This window comes from Tupaia chinensis, unplaced genomic scaffold (genome assembly GCF_000334495.1).
Source record: "Tupaia chinensis unplaced genomic scaffold, TupChi_1.0 Scaffold147312_1, whole genome shotgun sequence".
In the NCBI taxonomy this organism is placed as follows: domain Eukaryota; kingdom Metazoa; phylum Chordata; class Mammalia; order Scandentia; family Tupaiidae; genus Tupaia; species Tupaia belangeri.
Window position 1 is genome coordinate 2,554,389 of NW_006207163.1, and position 27,461 is coordinate 2,581,849.

The 27,461-nt window shown below is 33.6% G+C and overlaps 1 protein-coding gene across 1 annotated transcript; it reads right to left on the reverse strand.

The window, feature by feature from the left end:
• Window positions 1–3,841: 3,841 nt before the first annotated feature.
• On the reverse strand, window positions 3,842–27,281 carry ALX1 (ALX homeobox 1). Its single transcript, XM_006169612.1, has 4 exons — window positions 26,913–27,281; window positions 23,775–24,079; window positions 20,679–20,807; window positions 3,842–4,436 (listed from the first exon to the last, which is right to left on the reverse strand). The coding sequence occupies exons 1-4, from the start codon at window positions 27,136–27,138 to the stop codon at window positions 4,116–4,118; spliced, it is 981 nt and encodes a 326-aa protein (XP_006169674.1). The 5' UTR covers window positions 27,139–27,281; the 3' UTR covers window positions 3,842–4,115.
• Window positions 27,282–27,461: the final 180 nt, after the last annotated feature.

The following is a 27,461-nucleotide window of genomic DNA, read 5'->3' on the forward strand; positions in this document are numbered from 1 at the left end:
GTGTGTGTATATATATATATACACATAATTACTCATTATATGCATTACTGATTAAACTAAATGCTGAAGGATACATCAGGGTCACTGATAAATTTAGAATTTAGAAAATTCAATTTCTCATACAGCCAATACAAACACTGAAATTGATCTTTTTAAGTCTTTTTCTTCTTCTTTTTTTTTGGGGGGGGGGTCTGAGGCCCTATTTGGTTGTTGATAAACTAAAATTACAGCAGTATATATAAAACAATATTATATAAAGCACATAGAGGTGATGAATGAATTATACTGTCGAAGTCAAAATAAGCACCAGTAAGTGAGATGAGAAAGTAAAGGTAAATAACAAAAGCGACCATGTACCATCTCTGTGAGAACTGTATTAAGTGCAATTGTCTGTCCTGTCTTCCTTCCTTGATGGTAAATGTTCAACAATCAGATAAAAAAATTAAACTAATACATACTCATAATATATATACAATATTATGAGTTTCTTTCTTCTAAGTAACTTTTCATTTATTTTTTGAGATATGTTGTCAAAACTGGAGGCAAAGATCAGAGTGTCTTTATTTTTCTAATTTCATAAGAGATTATATAACAAGAAAATACAATTTCACATTTTTTTAAAAAAACTGAGATCTGTTCAAAAATAAGTCACTTTCTGAAATTTTATTTTATGCTTAAGAAACTGCAAACTGTCCCTAATTGAAAATTTATCTATCATGAGGTTTAACTTTTAACAGCATCGCTCAGAAAAAAAGAAGTACAACAATCATCTTTTAAAACACCTGGGGGCCAGCAGGTGGTGAGATAGTAGTGGCACTGAACTTGAACTCCCACATGGCTGAAAACAGTTCAAGACCCAAGTCTAAGAGACTTGCTTTCTCATTCTCTCATTCTCTTTGTCTTTCTCTGATGAGCACATGTGTCCTATAGCAAATAATAATAATAATAAATTAAATAAATATATTTTTAAAAATCTGTTCAGGAACTAAGTGTGGAAGGAACCAATAGGTGATGAGACAGTCATGGGAAAAAATGTCCATGTGAATCAAACATGTACAGAAACTCCCCCAAACCAATAATGTCAATAGTGATCCCAAACAAAACAAATGAAATAGCCCTTAAGTTTTTTCTTTTTCCTCATGTACTACAAGATGATGTTTTCGTCAACAATGAACCACATGTACAATGGTGATTCCAGGAGATATTACAGGGATACCACAGAGCCTAGATGGGTGGCAGGCTATGCCATCTAGATCTGTGTAAGTATACTCTATGATGTTCACACAATGACAAAAGTGTCTACTATACATTTCCATGTGCTCACTTGTTAGTGGCATATGACTGCATGGAAGTTCAACATTTTGTGAAAAATATTCTAATATTCAAATTTTGTTTAACTTAATTTCAGGAAGAGCAAGAGAACTTCCTGGAAGTACCTTTATATGTATTCTTTCTTTTAGCTTTATCTTATTCTATCACATACAAAGTTCATTTCATTATATTTTGGCAGCATAAGTACATAAGAATTTCAGCCAATAATAAAGGAAAATAGAAGATTAGCGGAGAAAAGGAAAAAAAAGAATTAAGCAACTATGCAACGCTTATTGCTATCATACAGTGTGAAGGGTGGCTGAAGGCATCAACTTTGGGCACCTGTCTGTGTAGGAAGACTCTGAACTCATGGTGGACAATAGCTAGGATTCCGTTATCTATTTTATTATTCCAAATAACATTTTACCCACTGGAAGTGTTTTAAAATGTGCTAACTGAATTATGTTTATATAAAACATTGCAGAAACAAAATTTTGGTTAGAAAAAAATTGTTTACATTTTAAAAATTGAGTACCAGGATCTCCGACTAATTATTAAAAATAATGAGAAAAAAAAACTTAAGAGTAGCAAAAGACAGGAAGTACATGAAATTAGAAGATTTTAAAAATACAAGGGGACCAGTCCATGGCATGGTGGTTAAAACAACTGGCTCTCGAATGACTGGCAGCACAGTTCAAACCCTGAGTCCAGTGGCTTGAAGAACATGCCAGGTGTGTGTGTGTGCATGTGTACATGCCCAAAATCCTGAAAGGACAAATGAAGAAGGGATTCAAGTGTGACCATTCCACATGAGGGATGCTTTCTCTCAATCTCTCTTTCTCTCTCTTTCTCCCCATCTCTCCCTGGTGTGCATACACACCATCTGGCAACATTTTAAAAATGAAAACCAAATTAAATTTAAACCATTAAAATACAAGATCTTAGCCAAGGGACACTAATGCTTAAATGAAGAAAATGGAAGAAAATGGAATGAACAGTATTAATTCATGAAAACATTTTTAAAATCTTGCAATTTAGATCTAAGTTTTAGTTCATGAATTCCTATTAATCACATATATGAATATATCAAAAGAAGTCATTCTCTTCTGAAACAAGGAGGACGTTTAACAGCTGCCAAAACGATCTCTTAACAAAGGCTCCTGCATGTACACATTCTCTCCGGGCCAAATATGAACACATTTTTCTTGAGAACAAAACTAAAAAGAGAAACACAGAAAGCAATAAAGAACAGAGTTATGAAGTCAGGGACTGTTTGTTTAGGACATCACTCATCTCCATCATCTGTTTGATTTAAATTTTATTACAAAAGATGTGTAATTGCTGTAAATATGTTCCCACTAAGAAGAGACACTTACTGGATTTGTGTTTGAAATTTAATTTTAAAAACTCATTTTTTCTTAATGTGCTCTAGCCACGAGGGTTTCAAGTACATCCCTAAATTTGAGTAGGAACCACAAGAAGTTTCTAAGGGAGCACAAAAAGCAGATCCTGCTCTGATCTGAGCCGTGGAAGTCATCTTCATCTCAATTAATTTACTTTGCCTTTATGAACTTAAGAGTCTTTAGAGGAGGCTGACATTTCACTCATCTGAAAAAGCTTGGAATGTGACAGGGGAAAGGGAGGAGAAGTAAATCAAAGGGGTTAGCAATTTTCCAGATGCAATGTATTTTTCTTCTCTTCTTTTCCAACAGAAATTTGAGAAAGCCTTCTGACATTTTAATTCTCTATGCAAAACCACAGTAGCAAAAAATGCTTAGGGCATAACATGTCAAGAAACATACTCACACATGCATGTGTGCATTTACCTATCCACGAAACAAAGATAAATTGTGAGCTCTTGTTTCTATCAAGCAAATTGTTACTTTGATGATATTTGTTAGACTTGTGTGTGCACAGTTTAATCCATATAATCAGAGTTTAAAAGCAACAGTAAATTCTGTAATTTTTTCTTGTTTGTGATAACAAAGTCAATGAGTCTATGCTGCTTTTTTCATTAAGAAGATGGCATTTCTAAAATTTGCCCTACCGACTGTACTTTAAACCATGTCGGAATATTTCAGTTATCACCTTTAGCCACATGGTTTCAGAAAACTATACTCAAATATTCCATGCAAGTGCTGGTCATTTTAGAAGAGTTTTTGTTTTGTTTTGTTTTGTTTTGTTTTTGGTTTGATTTACTTTGTTTTTCTCACAGACAAGAAATTCACTAAAAAAAAAAATCTAGAGGTTAAAAAAATATATCTTTGAGGTTTGAAGATAAATTCTCAGCAACAGGGAATATGTTCATTGCTTCTTGGAGTCTGAGAAGGAGAAATGGCAGTTAACTCCCCTAAACACCCTTGTTCATTATTTACCTGACAACTTTGGTATCTTGACGTTTTCCCCAGTGCGTTTCCTTCTTTATCAGGTATTATTTTACAAGGGATTTCTTGTTATAAAGAACTAACATAAATCAATCTATAACAGAGGAATTTGTTTAATACATTTATTCTTTAAAGAAGTTGCATGATCATATTTCATAGACTTGTACAATAGAAAAAAAATCTTACTACTAAAACAGAGTTTGTGGAGTCTGGTGTATGGTAAACCGATTTAAGTCTTTTCAGAGGTTCATTCTTAGATTTTAATGTTAAATAATAACAACTATTCATTTAAGCTGGTCTCACTGTATATCTTGACCTTTAGCAATTCCTCACACAGCAGCTTATTGTGGTACCCTTTAAATACGAGAAATAAGAATGTTTTACTTTGCTATTAAAAGAAAAATAAAAGAGTACTGTATGTTACATGGCCCATGAAATATTGGCGGTGTGTTCCTTGGCTTTCATTCGAAGAACTGCAATACTGGAAGACCTCCTTTCAAACTCTGGCTTTGTTTCAAATGCGTGTCCATTGGTAGCCCCAGTAAGAAGAGAGTCAGTGAAAAAGTTGTTGAGGGGCACGTGGCTGAACTGGTTTTGGTGGTTTGAAAACCCTGTGTAACTGGAATCTGTCCGAGGCGAATGAGAATAAGGTGTCATGCAGGAGGAAGTGTCACGTGGTAACATGCATGAAGTAACCACAGAACCACCGCTTGCATTTCCTGCCCACAAATTGTTCTGAATCTGGAATATATAAAACAACAAATATTACATTTACACGTCCTCGCTTTTGTTCCCTTACTTTTGTTGAAATGTGTTTACTAAATTTGCTTAGCTATTCATTTGCCCCGATGGGGTGGTCTGTAATTACATTCTAAGCACATAAAACAATGCCTGAAAAAAAAAATTATTTGAGAGACTCTTCAGTTTGTTATAATGTAATAGATCACCAAAACCAACATACTTAACCACATAAAACAGTCTCAAAATATGTCAATTTCTTGAGTATTTGTTTTGTAATCATGATTTTTCAGATGTATCCAGAAGATTTATGTGCTTTAAAAAGTGGTTTAAAAATGGTTTTAAGTATAAGGATAGTTGTCTTCTTGTAAAACAAAACAATACAATTGCATTTTTTTTAAGTTCTGAAGTTAGACTGAAGTTTTTGTTGGAAACCATTGCTGACATTAGGTTGCTCTGTGAAGACATTTTGGATCAGACTCATTTTAGAAAATGTTAGCCCTCTCAGTGTTTCTTATCGTCTTGAGTACTTGAGTAAATAGCTCTGAGGATCTGAGAAGTGTATAGTTATTTTAAATATCTATTTTAGGTGTGTGTGTGTGCAGGACTTTGAAAAGATACATGATGTATGAAACAAACTTAGAATTCCAAAACATGGACCATCAACAAATAAAGAAGCACAACCGGTAAAATATGCAAGTATTAGAAAAATATCATATGAGGGTAACTGAGGTACTATATCTTATATAAGATTGAAAATTGTTATCGTTTGTGATCAAGAAATTTACATTTCATATTATTAAATCTCTACAGAAAAGAATTCAGTGCAATATTACCAATAAGCACGGATTTCTGTAAAGTTACTAGCATGAAAAAAAAAAAAAACACTAAGTAGACTTGTAAAGGAAGAATTTTAAATAGAAATTATCTTAATCATAATAGACAAGCTACTTAAACAAGAGAAAAACAAAACAAAATGAAAAAAGTGACCACGTCCATTTATAAAAAGCCCAGAGAAAATTATGACTAGTGGTAGGAGCTGTAGCCCAGTATAGCAACACAGATACAGGCCGGCTCTAAAGACGAAATGCAATTGTATGTATTCTGGAACCTTAGATTACATCTGAAATGAACACGGCAGAGGTATGCACGTTTATCACATCCGGCTTTTTAACCTTTTCAAAATCATAAAATATCATCAATGATTTCAGCACATAGATATTTTTTCTTCTCTTTATTTTTACATAAAGATTCCCGGTTATTACATATAACCTCTGGTATAGTCTTTTTTATTTTTATTTATTTATTTATTTTTTAGTTTTTTTTGTCATAGGGCATGTATGCTCACCAGAGAAAGGCAGTGAGAAGAAAAGAGAGAAATTGGCACCAGAGTGATGGCCACACTGCAATCCAGTCTCCATTTTTCTTCTGGGATTTGGGCACAGACACTACACCTGGTGTGATTTTCAAGCTGCCAGGTCAGGGACTCAAACTACAGTTACCTATGTGGGAGTCCAGAGCCTTAACCACCACACCACCTACTGGTGCCTCTAGTATACTGTTAACAATACCTGAACTTAAAGTTTCCATAGCAACTTATTTTCAATTAATAGAAGAAAATGTGTTATTAAATATTCCGAATTGGCACTCATTACTCTGCCATTCAAGAAAGAGCCATTAATCCAGTTTTATTTATTTATTTATTTATTATTTTTTATTTCTTTTTTTTTGAGAGGTTTTTGCTATAGGGCACATGCGCTCACCAGACAGACAGAGACAGAGAGACAGAAAGCGAGAAATCACCTCCCAGGGGAGATGGCCACACCGCAATCCCTTCTCCTCCATTCTCCTCTCAGAATCTTGGGTAGGCACGCACATGCGCCTGGCATGAGTTTTAAGCCATCAGGTCCGGGACGCGAACCGTGGTCAACTATGTGGGAGTCCAGTGACATAGCCATTACGCTAACTGCTGGTCCCCATTAATTCAGTTTTAAAACATAAGTGAAAACCTAAACAACTAAATGTATCCCTAAGGTGAATCTTCGCTGATTAGTAAGATGCTTATTTCTGTGTTGTTTTAAAAATAGTTCTTTATGTAAATATACTTATACACTGATTTAAATCTGTTCAATAATACATATATATACTCACATATGTAAGTCTGTGCATAAAGAAAGAGAAAAAGAAATGTCTATACTTTTACTTCTAGACATATCTATATCTAGACATAAGTACTATAACGATTTGCATGTTTTATTAATCTTTAAATCACCATGGGCTATGTTGTTTTAATTTTGGCTCACTCTATGTCTTCCACTTCAGCCAAAATATAATGATTGGTGTCAGTGATTGCTGAGTTATGTATCTCAAACCAACAAGAGGGCTGTTAATATCATTACTCTGTCAAACTAGACTTTCTAACTTAATCTGGGTGATTTTCCTCTGACAGTCAATCAAACATTGTGCTACACTGCAAAAACCACAGTCACATGTCTGACAAAAGAGCTTTCAGAAATGAAAGTGAACTTGTCTGCTCATTTTTGAAAAAACATTAATGAAAGACGAGATAGTGATAGAGAAAAATTATTAGCCTTTTTTGTTAAAGAATTTCTCAATTTAAACATAGAGTTGCCTGAATTTGTTTTTAAAATAATCTGTTTATATTCCAAAGAGACAGAAATATATTTACCAACTGTTTAGAAAAGAAAAAGCCAGGATGGTAGAGGCAAGGGAGGTAATCTATGAAGGTAAATTATGAAAATATTGGGTTGTCAAAAAATTCATGATGTGTTTTCCTATGTAAAACTGCATCATGACTTTTCCAACAATCCAATTTTTTCTCCCTGGAAAAATTAACATAAGTCTACTTATAAATTGAAAAACAATTCCCTAGAGTCCATAATAAATTCAAATACTTCCATTGTGATCGAAACGTCTTATTTGGACATAACCAAGCAAGTTAAATGCATTTGATGAAAGCATTTCTAACATAAAAACATGTTATCTGGGGCCAGCAGGTAGCATGGTGATTAAAGGTGCTGGATTTCCATATGGCCGACCATGGTTTGAGTCCTGGACCTGGTGGCTTGCTCTCTCATTCTCTTTCTCTCTCTGGTCAAATTAAAAAATAATAATTAGCAAATGGAATTAAATAAATAAATAATTTTTAAAAAAATATGTTATCTGAGCAGAATAAATTGATAAAGCAAATTACCATACAGATATTTTAGTTGGGTTTAGAAGATACCCAAATAATATTTTGAAGATTTTGCCATTTATTCCCATGGGTAGGGGAATTCTCATGTATACTTACAATATATCCTCTTCCCATGATCATGTCATCTTCCTTCCTTCCTATCTCTAACTCCAGTCTTTCATTTGTAAATTTCTGTACTGTCTACAAGTTGGTTTCTAAATATATGCAAATTATAAAAGGTAATATCCCATGAATAATGATTTTACTTTCTCTGGATATTTAAACACGTGATGTGACAATCATGATCATGCTCATGACAGCAAACGGTTATCAATTAGTTACCACATGTCATGCACAAGATTAAAATGAACTAGGAGCACTTTGAACAGTTTCAATGTACTGAAAGTGTGAGCTTTTCTATCCCATGCTGTAGAAGGTAAAACTATAGAACAGAAAGCTAAAGAACTTCATCCAAGACCCTGGGATAATAATGGAGGTCAGTGTGATCCCAAGAAGTCTTAAATGCTACAATAGCATACCTAGTTTCCTAAGCTGAAATTGCTTCCTTACTTATTCATAACCCCAACTTCGTAGGGGTTCATGCACTCTACTCTGAAAGTGAAACCCATAATTACTATTCCCAGCTATTTCATCATCCTCCAACCTAACACAATACATCTTAAATCCCTAATAAAAATTTATTGAATGACAAGAAAAATCCTAAAATTAGAAATTTGAACTGGTTCATACTGCTGATGGAATGAAAATTTTATAGACAACTAATGCTAATACATATCTCAATTCTGTTTCATGATTTGAACGTCAGAATCACTAGACTCTACAATCTTAACAGAAATTATGACAATTATGTTCTTAGACCCCATTAACTGTAGTTAATTAGTGCTTTTTTTCACTTATTCTTCATCACAGATGCATCTCTTTGGGGATTCTGATTTATAAAGCATCGGGTGTCACCTAGGGAATCTGTAAAATGATAGTAATAATAATCCATATTTGCAATTCCAAAAATCAACTACAATTAGGAAACACCATGGGAGTCCAGTATCCTTCAAAATCCAAAAATGTCTTGTGCATTTTTAATTTTGTTCATTTTCTGTGATACCAATCTCATCTATTTAAAAAGTATTCCTTTCTCTTTTTGAGGGGAAGGGTCTTTAAAAGAGGGCTGTTATCTGCCTGTGGCTTCTACTTACTCTTCTTAAAACAATACAGAATTAGTATCATCCCTCTTACGTGTGAAAATCTGAAAATGTCATCAGACAACCATGACATATTTATTGCCCAAGTCTGTTTTATCCAGGTAAACATCTCCAAGTCCCTTTCATCATTCCTCGTATGACATGGTTTCCAGATTCTATCATTCTGGTACGTTCTTCTGGTATGCCTGAGATTGTCCACACCCTTCACCTTTATCAATCTATGGCATCTACAACAAAATACCGTAAACATCATCGGATCACTAAAGTGAAAGATGGAGGTATCATCTTTGTTCTGGACCATCTATCTCTGTTAATATCTGAAAGACATATCTGATTAAATAATGATTTTCAGCTAACAATTAGCTAAATCTATGACTGTCAAATAAGCTCCTCTATCCCTATACTAATTCTACTCTCATATGTGTGGTAATTTTTAACCTATATGCTGAAATCTGCAAGTCACATCATTTAAAACTGCATATTTCTTATTTGTCAACAGGGGAGCCCATCAAAATCTCACCAAAAGAAATATATCTGTGTTAAATTTCAAAATGAAATAATTTCTTAGGGGGGTCAGCCATGTGATGTGGTGGTTAAAGTGGCTCAATTCCACATGAGTAGTTTGAGTCTTGGTCCCATTGGCCAGAAAAAAACACGGGGCATGTATGCATGCTTACCCAAAATCCCAAGAGGAGAGTGGAGGAAGGATTGCATCATGTCATCCCTCCCTGGAAGTGTTTTCTCACTTTCTATTTTCCTTTTTCTGTGTCTCTCTCTAGTGAGCACACATGCCCTATAGCAAAATAAAATAATAACAATAATAGGGGCCAGCAGATGGCATGGTGGTTAACGGTGCTGAACTTCCACATAGTCGACTGTGGTTTGAGTCCCTGACTTGGTGACTTGCTTTCACACTTTCTCTCTCTTTCTCTCTCTGTCTCTCTCATCAAAGTAAAATAAACAAACAAAGTTAAAGAAAGTATTTCTTTAGAAAATAATAATAATTCTCTTTTTCTAAATTGGATAACTACTCACATTTTAGACTATTTTGTAGACATTACAATGGCAGTACCTGGCACCAAATGGTTTTTTTTTTTTTGGTGCTTTTGTAAGCCTCTAGCTGTACAATATTCAAGAATTTTACAACCAGAAACAACATTATTAAATAATGCCCACATCCTTCTTTCATGTGTGTTAAAAAAAAAAAAAAAAAAAAAAACTGCCTGCCTTTACATTTTTTTTCTTTGTTGTGTTTAAAAGGAACGGAGAACCTAAAACCATTCCACGTTTTAATGTGCTTTGCAATGTTTTTTAGAAGTTCTAGGGGTATGTTCAAAGCATTGTCCAGGGAACATAGCCAACTCCCATTAGCATGAATGGAAGTTCAGCTGACTTACTACAGTCTTCTTTGAACATTTGCCCCTTAATGTTTTTCTAGTCAAATAAAAAGTTAACACTTAATTATTCCATGACTTTGGAATTTTGGAGAAAAGTTGTTTTTTTTGGTTTGTTTGTTTGGTTCTTTCCAAACTGAAACCAAGTTAATTTAAGATTCATTTTTCTTCCAAGGAATTAAAAGCAATACAGAAGAAGGAGAGGGATGAATATATAAATATCTGAGGGGTCTTCAAAAACTTCCTGGACATGTATATTATGTAAAAACTAAGAATAGATTTCAAAATATTTTTGCACCAAAATAAACATATACTTTAATTCCATTTTTCCACAAATGTTTTGAAGTCCCTTGTGCATGTGCATTTGTGTGTGTGTGTGTGTGTGTGTGTGTGTGTGTGTGTGTTTGAGAGAGAGAGAGTTATTTACTCTGGGTGTATATTTGTAATAAATTGATATAATATGGTAGATCATGGATAGAAAATTATATATATTATTTTCCTAGAAATCTGATAAAAATCTATTATTTGTAATCAAACTACAAAGTAGATTTAAATATATTAAACCTAGAGTGCATTTCTAATTATTGGCTGATTTTATTGTAATAATTTGTAATACTTATAAAATAAACCTTTTCTAAAAAATGTAAGTTTTTTAAATCATTTCCTTAGTTGTAAAGCAGGATAATGCAAAAGAAAATTATAGTTTAATGACAGTATTTTAATTCTATATCCTAATGTTAGTGCCACTTGGACACTAGCCTTTTAGATTTAATTGAAATGTTAAACAGTATGAAAAATATATAAGAAACAATCTTCCTTTAAATTTAAAGCATCTCCAAAACAACTGATTAAATAACACTTTTCTATTAAAATAACTGTTTAAACCCTATTCTTTCTCTACTTATAGACTGCTACTACCTCCTGCCACCAATATTCTTGAAATTTACATGCATATACACATACACACATACACACATCATGCGCACACCCTACCCTCACATCACATGCTCTCTCATTTCTCTGTGGAGTTAAAGGTTGCTTTCAGAGACAGAACTGAGGGATTCACAAAGAGGTACTTGTGATGATATTACAGCAATACCTCCTTTACATTAAAATTTAAAAGTTGAGTTGTTTTTTCTTCTCTAACAGAATGTTTACACTTACTGACTACTGTATACTATTCAACACCTACTACATAAACTTATTAGCACATTATCACTATATAATTTATCCGATTTTTATATGAGCTCTCAAAAATGTAAACATCGATTTTTACAAAAGTAGTTCAGTATTTTAAAAGACCACTACAAATTTTACTAGTATGTCCTTTCCTTTAAAATTCAGGGTGACAAAATAGGAATAAGAATCATATGCTTAGCAATTTATAGATATTTTTACATTTTTAGCTGTTGGCTAAGTTTAGGGTCCCATTAACTTTTCTAGTTAGTACATGAGTGAGTTGCTGCTGGCAGGGAGAAAGAGTCTAAGTGTACCTCTAAAAAGTGTGTTTGCTACCAGTGACTAGCACACACTGAGACTTTGTATATCTGGGAAAAAAATTCCAACGTGAATCAATTAAGTAGTAAAGAGACGAGTCTGAGTATGGTTTAGTTACTAGCTGAGATAAAAGTGAGTGTACATTTTCATCAGAACCTACTTATTAGTCTAATTTTCACCAAAAATTATTATAATAAAATATTAAGGTTTTTTTACAATTGATTTACATTTCAAAAATTCCAAAAGATTTTTTAAATATGTGGCATTATAAACCCAAAGGACCAGAAATGACACATCCATCAGAGAAGTATCATATATTAAATATTGATTGTCAATATTTTGAAGTTTTAATAAAACGCCTTCATAGAAATGTATGCAGGGTTTTGAATGAGGAAGGATGCTTTTTCCATTTGAAAAAAAAAATAAAAACACTATTAGATTTAAAAGTCATATGGGACTTTACAAAGAAAACTGCTAAACAGAAAAGTAAAACTATATTCCCTAATACTTCAAAAAGTTAAATTAGTAACCTTCATAAAAATGTTAAGGTCTGGAAAGTTCCAGAACATCATAGAGATATGTTTAATTTTTTTATTATTCAAATAACACTTGAAACATACTCCAAGCCAAATATATAAGACTAGGACAGATATTTTAAAATTTTCCTTCAGTATCTCATATCATCTTAAATTTCATAGTAAGTGTGATCATTAAAAAAATTATTTGTGGGAAATCTATTTCATAAAAGTGAAACAACTCAGTTACAAAGAAAAACAAATAATGGGACCCAGCCATTGCTGTTTTATTATTATCAAGCAATGATCACATAGAACATTTTCCAAATAACTGTTACACCATTTTTCATACATTTAAAAACACACATAATAACTATGGCTGATTTTTCAGTGCCTGATTAATTTTTAATAACACAATTACCTTATTAAGATAAAATTCACAAGTATAAGAAAAAAAGATAAAAACTCAAACTTGTAAATTAGGTTTCCCTTATGAGTAACTTACAATATAAATCAAATATGCAGATACTTTATGGGTAATATTTGTAATCTCAGACATTCCTACTTGGAGTCATTAATGAGTTTTGAACTTATTCTAAAAATCCTGAGAAAAACCATCAATTTTATTCATCTTTTCATTCTATAAACTACAGTCAGAATTTTAGTTTTGTGATTTTAAAAATCAATTGAGTTTGTGCAAAATTTTCCCTATTTAATAACCATTATTTAGAATAAAAAAGAAAATTAAAAAAAAAGTTAAAAATAAAACGGCAAGCATAAAATTTTGGATTAAAGCATATGATAAGGTTCATACTAACAAGAATGGTATGAATTGTAGATTTTAGTCATAGATCTGTTCTCATAGATTTTCCATACTCTGATTCCTAATATCCTACCTGATTCCTCTTTATTCTCCTGTGAAAAAAAGTTTTTCTATTCATAAGTTAACACTAGCACTCTGTAATAATTTATTTTACTATTTATTTTGATAATCTATTAAACTTGTTAGCCTATTTCTCTCAATATATAAAATACTTATGAGAAATTCAGCTAAATTCAATGGTGGTAATCTATTAAAAGCAGAAATAAAAAGTTAAGTCATTATGTGTACAGTCATTGAAACACATTAAATCAGAACATAACATTTTTTAAAAATCTAGCTTCATAATCTAAAACACGGATGCATTTTGCTTCTTTAGGATGATATTCTTTATTTCTTTAAGGTTTTTTGCATTTTCAACAAAATAGAAATTAATTAAAAAATTTTAAATACAAAACTAAATTTTTAAACAAAAATAACAAAATGCTATTCACTATTTTAGCTAGCTGTACCTTCACATGATTGGTACTGACAAAGTCTGCCTCATACTACAGACAACTTATTTTTAATAAATTTTAATGAAAGTCTTTATACATATCTATATAAACTCTGTATTATTTTATACATTTGACTAAACGAGAATCTTTACTCATTGCAAAAACTTCATTTATTCAAATAATATTGATTATCTTATATTCCTAAGTTTCAATGTATATATTTACAAACATGACAAGTTTTACAAGACCACTGTGATCTATTGACCCAATGATGGTAACATTTTTGTGACTTCTCATTGTAAGAAACATTCCACTGTATCATTATATGATCAACCATAGACATGAAGACGTTCATTATATAAGGTATCAATTACAACTGTACTGTTAATGGTTTTTAAATTTTTTGATATTATTTTGAATATATGGGGAACAAAACTAGAAATAACAGTGATACAATATGACACTTTCTCTAAAGAAAAAAATTCTTCCAGATGCCTTGAAAAATTGCTAAACCACAGTGATTAAGAAGATGAATTCCACATTCCTTACTTCCTTAAGTAAAAGCAAACTAATATTAGTGTAGGAAAGGGTGATAGAAGGGAAATAGAATGAACAATATCTTTATAGCACTGTGATATGAAAACTTTAAAATATTAATTTAAAAACTATATAGTATAATTATAATATTTAAGTTAAAATTGATCAAACTAGACATGGATACAGCTTTAATCTATATTTTAAATTTCCCACATGTCTATAAATTACCTGTAACTCAAATCTCTTGGTTGTTCAGACTCCAACCTGGTGTATACTTATCAGGCATCAAGAAAACGAGAGAACAAGATACGGTGTGTATCTTTGTACATTTGATAAACATGGACTTGGTAATGATTCTTCCTATATACGTAAGTAAAACATCATTCAAAATTTTGGTGGGAAAAATGCTTAAACTCTTTTCTGAAATTTTTGATGAAAACAGTTTCTTCTGGAGGAAAACATTCTGAATGGAAAATGTACTCAAACATTTCTAAAGCTATCATATTTGGTTGTCAAATTTAAAGAGCAAAGTGTATTTAACTGAATGTTATCTTTCCTAGATCCCTAAATAGTACATTTGCTCATGGATTGGATTTGTTTAAAAGCTACAGCATACAAGAACACTCAAACTATTTTGCTACCTAAAGAGGTAGATATTCTAGTGCAAAATTACTAAAGACTAATGGAAATCATAGACTCACAACAGTTTACTGAAAACTTATATAGGAGGCAATGTCCTAAGTACTTTACATAAACTATTTTGTTTAATATTCAAAAACATCATATACATTTTTAATCCCAATTTTATAAAGAAGGAAAAGTGTTTCTAGTGGCTAATTACTTGGCCAAATATCTGAAAGCTATTAAATGGCAAAACCAGAATTTGAACCCATGATCCCTTGACTATGAATCTCAAGATATTTTTTTATTCAGAAATCTATTTAATCCTTACATTAACAGAAAAAGCATCATCATTATCATTATCTACATTACCAACACCCTCAACCTCAGTTTCAAAAATACCCCCCATTTTACAAATAAAGATCTGAAGATCAAGGATGTGGAAGAACTTACCAAAAGTTACCCAGCTAGTAAATAAGTTAATGCACACGTAATTTATGCCACACCTAATAGCATGAAAATAATGTTCCTCGTAAGAATGAAGGCTGGCTATAATCCTCCAGAATATACTTAAACCGTAACAGAAAATATCTTTTTCATGAAAATAATTATTTTTAAATGTTTTGGTTTTGCTAAATTAGAAACAAGTTAGTACCTAACGTCGATAATTCTTTCTTGACTTTTAAATTCAAAGCCAAAATTATTTGTTCTCTTGATTTGTGAGGTCTAGTTTGTACCAAGAAGTGTTTGGAAAATTTAGCACAAGTGCAGAATTTACTTTATAATGGGGATTTTGTCTACATCATTAATATATTTACCCATGCTTAAGACAGTACCTAGCATATATTTGTTGACAAAATGCAAATAACTTTGGAAAGAAACAAAATAAACTGAAGAGTTCTGCAAAACTTTCTAATCTTTTAACAGAGGAAGAATTGGGGAAAAGTTAATTGCTTAAGATTAGAATCAGCTAACAGCAGAGATTCAGAAATCAGCTGTTTTACTAAATTCATTTTTCTGTTACTGTTTATAATATATTTATAAAGAAGTATTGAAGAAAATCAGTACTTTTACTCACCTCTATTCAATGTATATGCACCTTGGTTAATACTGTGATGTTACAGAGGAAACTAAGAATTGGATCACTGTCTTAAACATGGTACATTAAAGGGGGAGGCAGAGCTTTTCTGTAAAACACCACAGTCCCAGAGAGAAAGTAGTAGGCTGATTAGGGGAGGATTCAGAAGCTTCAAGGAGGAAATACGGTTTAAGTAAGGGAAAGGGAATTCAAAATAGAGGGAACAGATTCAGAGCAATGCAATTGTTTTTTGTTAAAAAGCATGACTAGAAGAATATCAACTAGTTTGATGTAGTTAAATTACTGTGTTGCCAAATAGCCACTGATACTGTGAGCCAAAACACAGGACTATTTTTTAAAAAGGTAGTATTTTTAGTACATCAAAATATACTAGCTTAAAGTATGTTACTATGGACATCATACTTCTCACTTTATTTGCTTATTTGCTTTCAAAGATGAGCAAGCTTCAGAAAAACAGTATATTAAAATAGTCTAAGAGGTTTTCACACTTCTTAAACGTTTTATGTCATTATTTTATATATTTAAATAATAAAAACAATTTTACTTTTCAAAATGATATAATGTTTTGGGGTAAAAACTGAACTATTTCACTACTCAGTGATGAATTAAGAATTTAGTGTTGCATAAAGAGCCCTAGACTTCTGACTTCAGAAAACCTGGGCTGAAATTAAGGGAGCAAATAAGTATAAGCAGAAGTCACACTGCCTGGCTCAAAATAAGCCTCCAATTACTTTTTTAAAAATTATTTTATTTAGCTTTATTTATTTATATATTTTTTAATTTGATCAGAGGGGGACAGAGTGAGAGAGAGAGGGAAAGTGAGAAAGCAAACTGCCAGATCCAGGACTCGAACCATGGTCGGCCATGTGGGAGTCCAGCACCCTAAACCACCATGCCATGCCACCTGCTGGCCCTATCCCCCAATTACTTTTATTTTTACTTTTATGACAGTTGTTCAACTCAGTTAAAACAAAATATTTAGAATGCTTTAGGAAGTACTTGAAATACAACTATTCACAAGTACATATATTCTATGTTATATAAAATACCTTTATTCTGATTATCCACATTAAGAAGGCTTAAAAAGATAGTTTTCTAAACCATCTCTGTTTTTCATGTATGTCTGTGTATATTTTTGCTTTCCTGCCAGATAATTAATTCTATATTTCTGACCTACTTCCAGCTTTTCTAGCTTTTATATTTTCTATAATTATTTTTTCTGTAATTAGTAACAGTAATCATGTTTTACTGCATTGAACTGTTGGATTCTATTTTGGTCCCTGCTTCTCCCATTGTAAGGTTCTATTTTCGAGTCACAGTATAAAAAATATTTCCATTAGGCCAAAGTGTGGGAGACATGACACTGGCATCATTATTTTTTCTCAAATAAACTAAAGATTTACTACATGTGAAACAGAATTATCTTCCCTGGCTTTATCCATATCTACAGAGAGTAACTGGAGATGCTTGATCTCAATTTTTGGCAACCAAATATATCAAATGACTGATCAATACAGAGAAGTACTGTAGATTTTACCTTATTCATTTGTATTGTTATTCATGAATTGCACTTTTAAAATAATCTCAATTTATGTTCTGTGTTCTCATAAGTAAATTATAAGGTGGGGTAACAAATGTACACAAATTATGGAGATGCCACAGACAGAATTAGTGCAAAATTTCCGTGATTTAGGGGGGTGAATTTTTTTAATGAATCTTTTGTGGCAATGAAAAGGATTATCAAATATATAATTTAATGTACCATTTCCTTTCCTGCTTCAGGTCTTAGGTTACCTCATTCTGTTCACTGACAGTATCTAAAGCTTTGAGGCCCGATGATACAAAAGCAAGATGATTTTAAGGAAAAGGGATGACTTGTTGAAGTATATTAAGCCATATAAGTCTTTATTTGGCTCTTACTCTAAATGCTTTATGCCATACTGAAGAAGAAAAGAGACATCAGAGACAAAGCAGCCAACATCCAAGAATAGAGAAGTGGAACTAGCCAGAAATAGAGTTTGAAACAAAATAAATATTGAAATATAAGACACAAAGAAAAAAAATGTATCATAGACAATTATTGTGAGATAAAGCTGTCAAAGACTGTCTCAAGCCCATTTGAAAAGAGTTTATAATTGATTATTTTTATTATTTCTGAAGTTATTATGATTAAGTATTTTTAAATTATTTAACTATATGCCATCTGAATTACTTTTGTTATTTCACTGATTGTGGATATATTTTCTGTTCCCCTGAATTAAATGACAGACTAGAATAATGTAACTCAATCCTTATGTTCTTTTGGAATTAATTTATTAATCATTAAGTCATTGAAATATGTTTACAAAGAGAGGGAGTTTATGGTAAGGGTTAACATCTTGTACTTCTGAGTTTTATTGCCTCTAAGCAATTAGTCAAGTATGGGCATCAACACTCCTGAAAGTGAGTACAAACTTTGCTCCTTAGTGCCTCAGTTTCCTTATCTTAAAAATGTAGATAATTAATAACACCTACTACATAATGTTGTGGTGGGGATTTAATGAGTATATATATGTAACTTGCTTAGAATAGTACCTGGATATGCTAATGTTAACAGCTCTGAACACACTGGGATCCCTGTCTTTCTGGAGCTGTTAGATGAGAAGAGAAACATTCTCATAGCATTTAGTTTAGAACTTAACTAAGGCACTCAAAAATATTGATGGGGCCAGCAGGCGACATGGTGGCTAAGGAACTGGATCTCACATTGCCAACTGCAGGGTTCAAGTTCTGAACCCTGTGGCTTGAAAATCATGCTGGGCTTGTGCACATTCACATCTAAAATCCTGAGAGGAGAATGAAGGAGGGATTGTGGAATGACCATCTCCCTTTGGGGTGATTTGTCACTGCCCTTTCTCTGTCTCTGTCTCTGTCTCTCTTTGGTGAGCACATACACTTCATGGCAAAAATTAAAAAAAAAAAAAAGGTGGTGAATAAAGTTATAAGAGGCCTAATATAAGAAGTAAAGTATGTATATTCATGCTTTTAGGTGGGAGAAAATATAAGGTAAATGCTTTAAGATAAATTTCAAAAGAGAAACAGGATTCTTCTTATGACAGGTTGGGGCATTTATTCAACAGATATCCAGAAACAGGCTTCTAGCAAACTGCAGTGGAAAAACTTAGCTGTAGGAGCCCTGTAGAGACTGGACCATAAGAAACTGCTTCTGTGATCTTTAACCAACTCCTTAACTCCAGTTTTCTTAACTTTTAAAATGAAGGAGCTGCTCTAAGTCGCTTTTTTAATGCACAATATTGCATTAATAAATTTGGTGAACTAACCCAGAGAAGTGAAGTTCTCAAAATAATTTTTTAAGGATTATAAAAGGCATGAGAATGCAAAGGAAGCATAACATTAAAAGACCGAATTGACACAACCTATGACTTAGAGGTGAAGGAAATTAGTATCCTCAAGTTTGGGGCTGGGGTGATCTATTGAGTTATCGGAAAAGTCATGATGCATTTTTGCATAGAAAAAGAGTCATGACTTTTCCAATGACCCCGTAGTTACCAAAATATCAAGGACTACTCCAACATGTATGAGAAGACTTCAAAAAAATTATGTAAAACTTGAAATCAAAATACGAGTTTATTTTAGTGTTAAAATTTTTGAAATTCATGCACAGTTTCTTCATAATACACATTTTCCTTAAACGTCTGGAAGATGCTGCATCTGTTTCATATGTGTTTTCATAATGGTTGCTTATAGTGCATATCATTAATTAGAAAAGAATAAAACGATGCATGGCTGATTCCTTCTAATACATGTGTTTCTTATCATGTAACAAAAACAATTCTGAGTATCGTTATGCAATACGAAGAAGAAGTAAGATGAGGGCCAGGAAGTGGTGTAGTGATTAAGGTGCTAGACTCCCACACTTTGAGTTCTGGACCAATGGAGGCACACCAGGCACATGTGCGTGTGTCCCCAAAATCCAAAGAGGAGAATGGAAGAGAAGGGATTATGGCATGGCCATCCCCCCTGAGTGATAGTTTCTCACTTTCTTTTCCCTGTCTCTCCAATGAGCACATACGCCCTCTAACAAATATCTTTCCTTAAAAAAGAAAAAGTAATACAACATAAATTACAAAGATGAAACATTGTGTTTATGCATATTACAAAATCTGTAAAAGGAAAAAAACACACACTCGAAACTAAAAAGAAAAAAATTTAAGAATTTCGAACACTTTTTGAAATGGGGAAAGAGAGTTCGTGTTACAAAGGAAAAGTGTTTCTCACACGTGATTAATTTTTAAAAGTATGGCTAGTAGTAATTCTACCAGTGTTTTAAGTCATAAAGGATTAAATGTGCCCTCGAGACAATAAGCAACTTCAGAACTAAAAAACAACATAGGAAGAGAAATATTTTAAAGTAGAACTGAGGGCTTAATAGGCCACATTTGACAGCAGGTTTTAGTATAGTTCCTAAAACAATAGCCACAAACATTGCATGCCAGGCAACGCTCTATTTACTTTTGAAAGCTAACAAAGGAAGAGAGAGTCTGAATAATTAAAAGGTAGAGTAATTTAAATGTGTACTAGATGATGACATTGCATTTGTTGAGTGTATAACAAAATCCGAAAGGATGAAATTCTGAAATATTTTTAAGTAAATAATTCTGAAAGAAAACAATAATAAAATGAACAATTTAGTAACGTAACCATTTAACAACACAAGAAAAATCTTTTGGATAGTACATTTTCATTCTTGACTAATGTATTAGATATAATAAAGCTTATGCCATCCCTTTTAAAAATACACAAACCACATCTACTTTTCATGATCAGAACTCTGTGTAGTTTACCATACCTGTGGGTAGCTGTCAGTCCTTGGCAAAACTGATATGTCATAGGTAGCAGCAAAATGGCTTTTAGCTTGTTGTATTTGGCCATAACGTTCTCTTTTTCTCCACTTGGCCCTTCGATTTTGAAACCAAACCTAATTTTTTAAAAGTAGAATTTTAGCTACAAAGTATTTGATAAAGCAAATATGATGTTAAAATATTTCAAGCCAGAAAGGTAAGCCAGGTTAATAAATTTTTAATAAAGCAATTTATATCAGAAAAGGATGCACAAATTTTGCTTTCTCTATTCCCTGATAAGTGGTGTGTTCATGAAGCAATGAAACTTACTAAAAAGTTATTCAGAATTTCCATTTACATATCTGAGTCTCTGTTTTCTTATTTATAGAAAATAAGAAGGGATTAGATTATATGATTGTGAAGACTCCTCAGAGCTCCACATCATGGATAACCCTCCTCTAAGAGAATGTTGCAGTCTAGAACACATTTCTCAGTATTTTGGGTTTATGCCATAACAGTAATCCAGTCAATATTTAACCAAATTAGTATCTGAGTCTATTCTCCAAAATCATCTTTAAAACATGTCAAAGTGAAGATTCCTCTATGTTGCACCTATACTTTAGATAATCTTACAGAAATTGAAACATAAAGATTACATCTAAAACATATGGCAACAGTGGAAATATGACTTAGAAGCAAAAAGAATTAGATTATTATATTGAGCTTGACAAGGACTACAGGTGAAATGGAATCATCTGAGGTTGAACTACGGTTTCAAATACATAAAAGGGCTTATTCATAAGTTATACCACTTATTTATTTTCCCTTGTGGAAAATATTCAGATACTGTCATAATCATTTACCCAATTTAAAACACTTACAGGTAACATAAATAATAAAAGTAACAGGGCTGATAGAACCAAAAGTCAAGAAAGCCTCTGTGTAATATGGCCTCTTCCCAGGTCACTAAGGCTGCCTTCTCTGATTACTGTAATTGCATATAAGAAATACTGATTATAAGAATCATCTTTCTTGGAGAATTAAATATCGATTTACTCACACTTTTAGCTCTCCAATATTTTTCATTTTAATATTTTAACATATTAAAGGGACAGAAAATTATATTTAATATGTATACGTCGCTATTTTTTAGTACATATCATCATACCAGTAGCTTTGGGGACTCACTTTGGTCTTTATAGAAGTATGTTCAGAATATAAAATAGTTAGAAAAAAAGCTGGGCATCAGGTGTAAATAGGCAAGTGGCAGAAAGTCCCTTCATTAAAATTTACTTGAAACTTTCATTATTTTTTTATACTTGCTTCAAATTTTCTTTCTCTTTACCTTCACAATTATGGTGATCTATCAGTACATTCAGTAAAATGTTTAAGTACACATTGCAAATTTAAGATGGCACTTACAAGAGTTTTCAGCAATTAAGACGAGGGAGATACCTGTTCACTCTAGGTTCCTAGTACAGTGCTGTTATTTATTATGCCCAGGGCTTAAGACAACAACAACATGAAACAAAATAAAATACACTATCTTGTTTCGACACAGACAAGCACCAGGGGCATGCCAAGGAAATTTAGTAATACCCCCTCCCATTGGCAAAAGACCTTGACAATCCTCTTAAAATGGGTAAATGGGTACCAATTAACACTTTCCCATGAAAAGCAGGAAAGAGAATGCCCTGAGTAAATTAGGTTCAGGTTGACTCTGTGCGTGTTCTTAGACAAAAATTAATCAGGACTTGATGAACTGTTAAGGGGAAATCAGGCATCATGCACAGCTGATCACTCCGTGTGTAAACATATTTTTCTATGGTTACAAGTATAACTAATTTAAATGTATAGATGCAAGACAGAAAACACACATGTGGGACTGGTACTAATACTTGCCAATTCTAAAATTCTTCGTCAGCATCAACTTTCTATATATTTACTTCCTGAACTAAGATAAAATATCCATTTGCCTCCACAAAGCAAAGCAAAAATCTGCTGCTTGTTATCCGGGCACCACCAGATGTTGTCTTTAATGATGTAAGGGCCTTACAATAGCTTAATCTGAGTTCTTCGAAGAAATACTGTTACTCTATTCAGAACAAAACTTTTCATTACTTTATTTCTCCATGGGAATGGCAAAATTTTATGGCAATAAAAACACATACAAAGTAAAAAAAAAAAAAACTGTTCTACTGAACTACTGTTGCACTTTCAACTCTGACTAATTACTTGGAAACTAATAAAATATATTTAAGAATCTCAAATGTAGCCAAAATGAAATACTCCTGAGAGGTAGAATTTTACCCAGTAGGAGTCTTCTTTTTCCAAATATTAGAAAATTAAATATGTTGAATGACCTGATTTTGTAAATTAAATACATTTTAAAAATATACTTGAGTACATGCAAAACATTATTTTAGGCAGATTTTTCCTATTGGCTCTGCAAAATCGATAAAACGTATCTAGATTTGAAAAAGCATGGCTGAATATATTGACAACTATCGGGGCAAGAAAATTTTAAATGCGTTATTTGGCATGTATTTACAGCGAACATATTTTATAATATATAAAGCAAACAGGAATTTGTGGGATTGTTTCATTTTTCCTTTTATTATAACACCAACCCCAGCAAAATTATTGATTTATGGACAATTATACAAATAACTTACAAATATCTGGTATATAACCTAAAAAGAATCTCAGTGGTCGATAAAATAGAAAAACAACATTAAATACATTATTTACTAAATGGACAATTATGATTCTATGTTTTTAAAGAACACTTTTAGAACTTAAAGAACACTTCTTAAAATCAGATATATTAACATACTGTTTTATTAAGTGATTGTCAATTTATCTACCTATCTAATAACTCGTGTCCTTTTGTTTTCTGATCTGTGTGAATTATCAAATCCTTTGTGAGTAAAAGAATTTTAGTGGGCCTCCATGCAAATATATTCCACTGTGCCATATCTTCAGTTCAGGAATCCTTTTTTCTTTTTTGGCAAAATGCAGTTATCCTATTGTTCTAGCTTTCTTTCTCCCCACCTCACTCCCAACCCTCCCCCCACCCCGCAAGGCCTCTATTTGCATCTTACCTGGACCCTGGCCTCAGTGAGCTCTGTCCTCAGAGCAAGCTGTTCTCTGACGTACACATCCGGGTAATGGGTTTTCTGAAAGACCTTCTCCAGCTCTTCTAGTTGTAAACTGGTAAAGGTGGTTCGGTGTCTCCGCTTCTTACTGCTGGATACATTGCTGTCACATTTATCCCCAAGTTCATCCAGTTCTCCCTTCTCTGGCACCCCTTTCACAGGAGACATTCGCAGGCTGTTACAGTTATCCATAGCTCTGTTGAGTTCTGCGTGAAGGGGCGGTCCTTCTACTTTAGTGATCCCATAGTTCACTGCACTCAGAGGGGGGAAATAACAGTTCTCAGCACGGGGAATACATCGCCATTAAATAATTAAGCCGAAGTAATTTAGAGCATCAGGAAAGCACTCTAATGATGTCTATTGTGCCGGTATTAACCTAATCATCACGTTATGTACAATTATTCACTATAGGAGAGGATTTTTAAAAATAATTTTAATGTGTGTATGAAATTTACATAATTTGTCAAAATGCACAGTTCTTTTTTACAGGGTTAACGTAACATTTATGCTCATAATTTATAATCAATGTAGTCAAATTAAATGATGTTCTAGGCTTCAGGAGAAAAACCTAGTGTCCACAATTTTTGAAAAGTGAACCTAACTTTATAAAAATCATGTATTTAATTCACAGCAGACAAAGGTAAGCTACTTACCTGGTTCAGAAGAGATATTTCAATTTCAAATAATACCTATGTCCGAAATTTATCTTCTCCCTCCACAAAAATCTAGTTACTATAGATTTAAAATGTGGCATTACTTCCCCTAAGTTTTTAATATGTCAATTTGTATATTCACATCTATACTTAATTTTTTTTTCAAAAAGTGATCTACATAAATTTCTTTCAGTAAATTTCATATCAATTTCTGGAAATGTTTTCTCCAGACAAAATATTTAAGTAAAATTATTTAACTTCAAAACTCACCTTGCAGGGTTTTTTTTCATAAGTATATCTTACTTTCACTTAACTCATGAAATGTTTTAAGACAGAAGGCCTAATTTTTTCTCCATTTACGGCACAGAAATTAAAACACATATGAAACATCACAAAGAATGACATCTGACATTGTGTTCAAGAGTGTTTTAATATCAGTAATTTCCTTCAGATTTGAGTGCATGCTTGCAGTGTGATATAAAACAAAAATGTATCATGTAATGCCACACACACACACAGACACACACACACAATGAATGTATATACTGAAAAGAGAATCTTTTTTTTCTTAAAAAGTAAAGCAAATCCAGTCAGTGCAATAATTTCCAATGGATGATCATACTTTTCATGTTTCTGTTTTTCAAATGATTCCTCATAACGTATTTTTACAACCGTTTCAATCATTATACAAATGTTTCCGACTTGAATGCCTACATAACTTAAGTTCTTAACAGCTTTCCTGCAAAAAAAAGATGTGATGTAAAAACTAAAAATAAAGAAGAGCATGGTTGATTAACAATACGGTTTTGTCTTCGTGAGCAGAGTTAAAGGGGGAACTGCGGCAATTAGGGATGGGGGAGGGGAAGCAGCGGAGAGGCTAAGGGCATCCCAGGAGAACCGGGATCCTTCCTAAATTAAGCTCGAGGCTGCCCATGTTCCACTTAGTACAGCCATTCTAGTGGTGTGATATTCCTTTAAAAGTTAGTAAACATGTTTTAAAAATCACCCATCTCACTTCTCATTTTGGATTCGCGACAATTTAAAATTTTATGATCGAGTCCATCGGCAGTCAACATAGGACATCTAAGAACCATAAAGGAAAGTCCTGCCGATTTAAATGATTGTACGCATACATGGAAAAATACCAGAGATACAGATATTAAAATCTGAAATACCACCAGAAAGGCAAAAATTGAGTGGATTGGTGATAAAAGTGAATTGCGCATGTTTTCCTAAATAAATGAGTGAAATAATTTATCTGATGATTTTCTCTATCACTTGCGCTTTTATTTTGGGTTTGTCTTTACAAATCAAAAGTAGCCTGCCATCCTGAATACAATAAGTAAAACCTAAGGGTTTTTTTTTTCTTTTTTCTTTTTTTTTTAAGGATGGTCTACGCAGTATTCAGAAAATGAGCTTCCACAAGTCAGTGTCTTGACAGATTTGGAACCTCCATTAACACAGGGGGCGGGAGGCTTGTTGTAAATATTTCACACTTAATTCGTTTGTTATTTTAAAGCAACCCGCTCCTTACAGCTTAACTGTGGAATATATACAATGATAAGGAAAAGTCCTCTTGGAATTGTAAACCTGCTTTAGCTGTCGCGATCTGAAATAATAGGTTTGTATTAGGTTACAAGATAGAAAAGATAGATGGTTTGTTTGGATAACATTTTGACTTTGAGATATTTGGGCAGAGCATTGACGATTTCTCCCAAAAGCATTCCGAAAGTCTTCTTGGGCGATTTTTAATGTGGAGGCAGAAAAATAGACAATGTAGAATCCCGGAATGAGTGATTATATCGAGGATTCTTTGCCTGAAGCTATTTAAAGTGATTTACTGTTTTAAAAAGTTTACGAGAGCGTTGTATTGCAAATGCACACACACACACACAAAAGTACAAATTCAAATTCGTACAAGTTAGTAATCTAGCAACCGACCAGCTTCCCAATAAAAAGTTATTGCGACGTCTAGGATAGTTTTCTTTTTTAAAAAATGGTATTCTCCAAAAGACTGAAAGTTTTATTTGTGAGGATAGTGACGTCCTCTAACAAGCCGTGATCAATTTCAGCTCCGCCCGCCGGAGCAGAGGAGCTCACTGTCTTGACTCAATTACGCTCTGTTTAGTGCCCTATCAGTTTACGCCAGGGTCCAGAATGGAAGGACTTTGGGACCAGGAGGGACAAGACCCGACAGCCAGAGAAGAATCGTGCAGAGGCAACCGGGTGCTGAATCCTTTCTTCGCTCCCACCCCACCCCCAAGTCTGCCGCCGCAGTAACACCGCTTTCTAAAACCGTCCCAAGTGCCTTCCCTAGCCCTCCAGCTCTCTTGTTACCCCTTTTCCTTCCTCCCTCTCTTCCTCTAGGACCGGTCCGGTATTTCGGATTTGAGGAAAGTGTGCGGATCGGGCCGGAGCGCTAGTGACTCACCGCTGCTGTCCTGACAGGGCGAGGTCCTTTCCAGGCGCACGTGATGCTCCGCGCGGGGCAGGGGCCCGAAGGCCTGCACGCATTTGCCCGCCGAGGCTTTGCTGTAAAAGGACTCATTGTCCAGCGTCTCCATAACGTGCTCCAACGCGCTTCCTGCGCCCATGTAAAAATCACTGTTTTTACTCGGCGGGCTTTTCAGAGCAAACTTCTCGCTCAGAAACTCCATAATCCTGGAAGGCTGTAGCGGAGCTCGGGAGGCGCGGAGGCTGGCGAGCACTGGGGGAGGGAGCGAGTGGGCGGGAGGAGGGTGGGCCAGAGAGGAGGGAAAGGGAAGCTGCGGCGCCGGGAGCTGCCCAGCTCCGAGTCCTTTAATACGTCCGGGCTGGGAAGGGGGCACCGAAGTTGCTTTTATATCTTTGAAACTCAGCTGGGCTTCTCGGGCAACCTCCCAGTTCTAATGAATATGAAAATAGGCGGGCGACTAACTCCACCCCGGGGCCCCCTCCGCCCCCACCCCACCCCCACCATCACCACTTAGCCCCGCACGGC

What these genes read in the sequence shown, in the direction of transcription:
- ALX1 (XM_006169612.1), bottom strand. Translation starts at nt 27,138, where the DNA reads ATGGAGTTTCTGAGCGAGAAGTTTGCTCTGAAAAGCCCGCCGAGTAAA. An exon ending in GCCCTGTCAGGACAGCAGCG is followed by an intron (nt 24,080 to 26,912) that starts GTGAGTCACTAG and finishes CTCTGAGTGCAG; the next exon opens with TGAACTATGGGATCACTAAA. An exon ending in TCACTGAGGCCAGGGTCCAG is followed by an intron (nt 20,808 to 23,774) that starts GTAAGATGCAAA and finishes TTAAAAAATTAG; the next exon opens with GTTTGGTTTCAAAATCGAAG.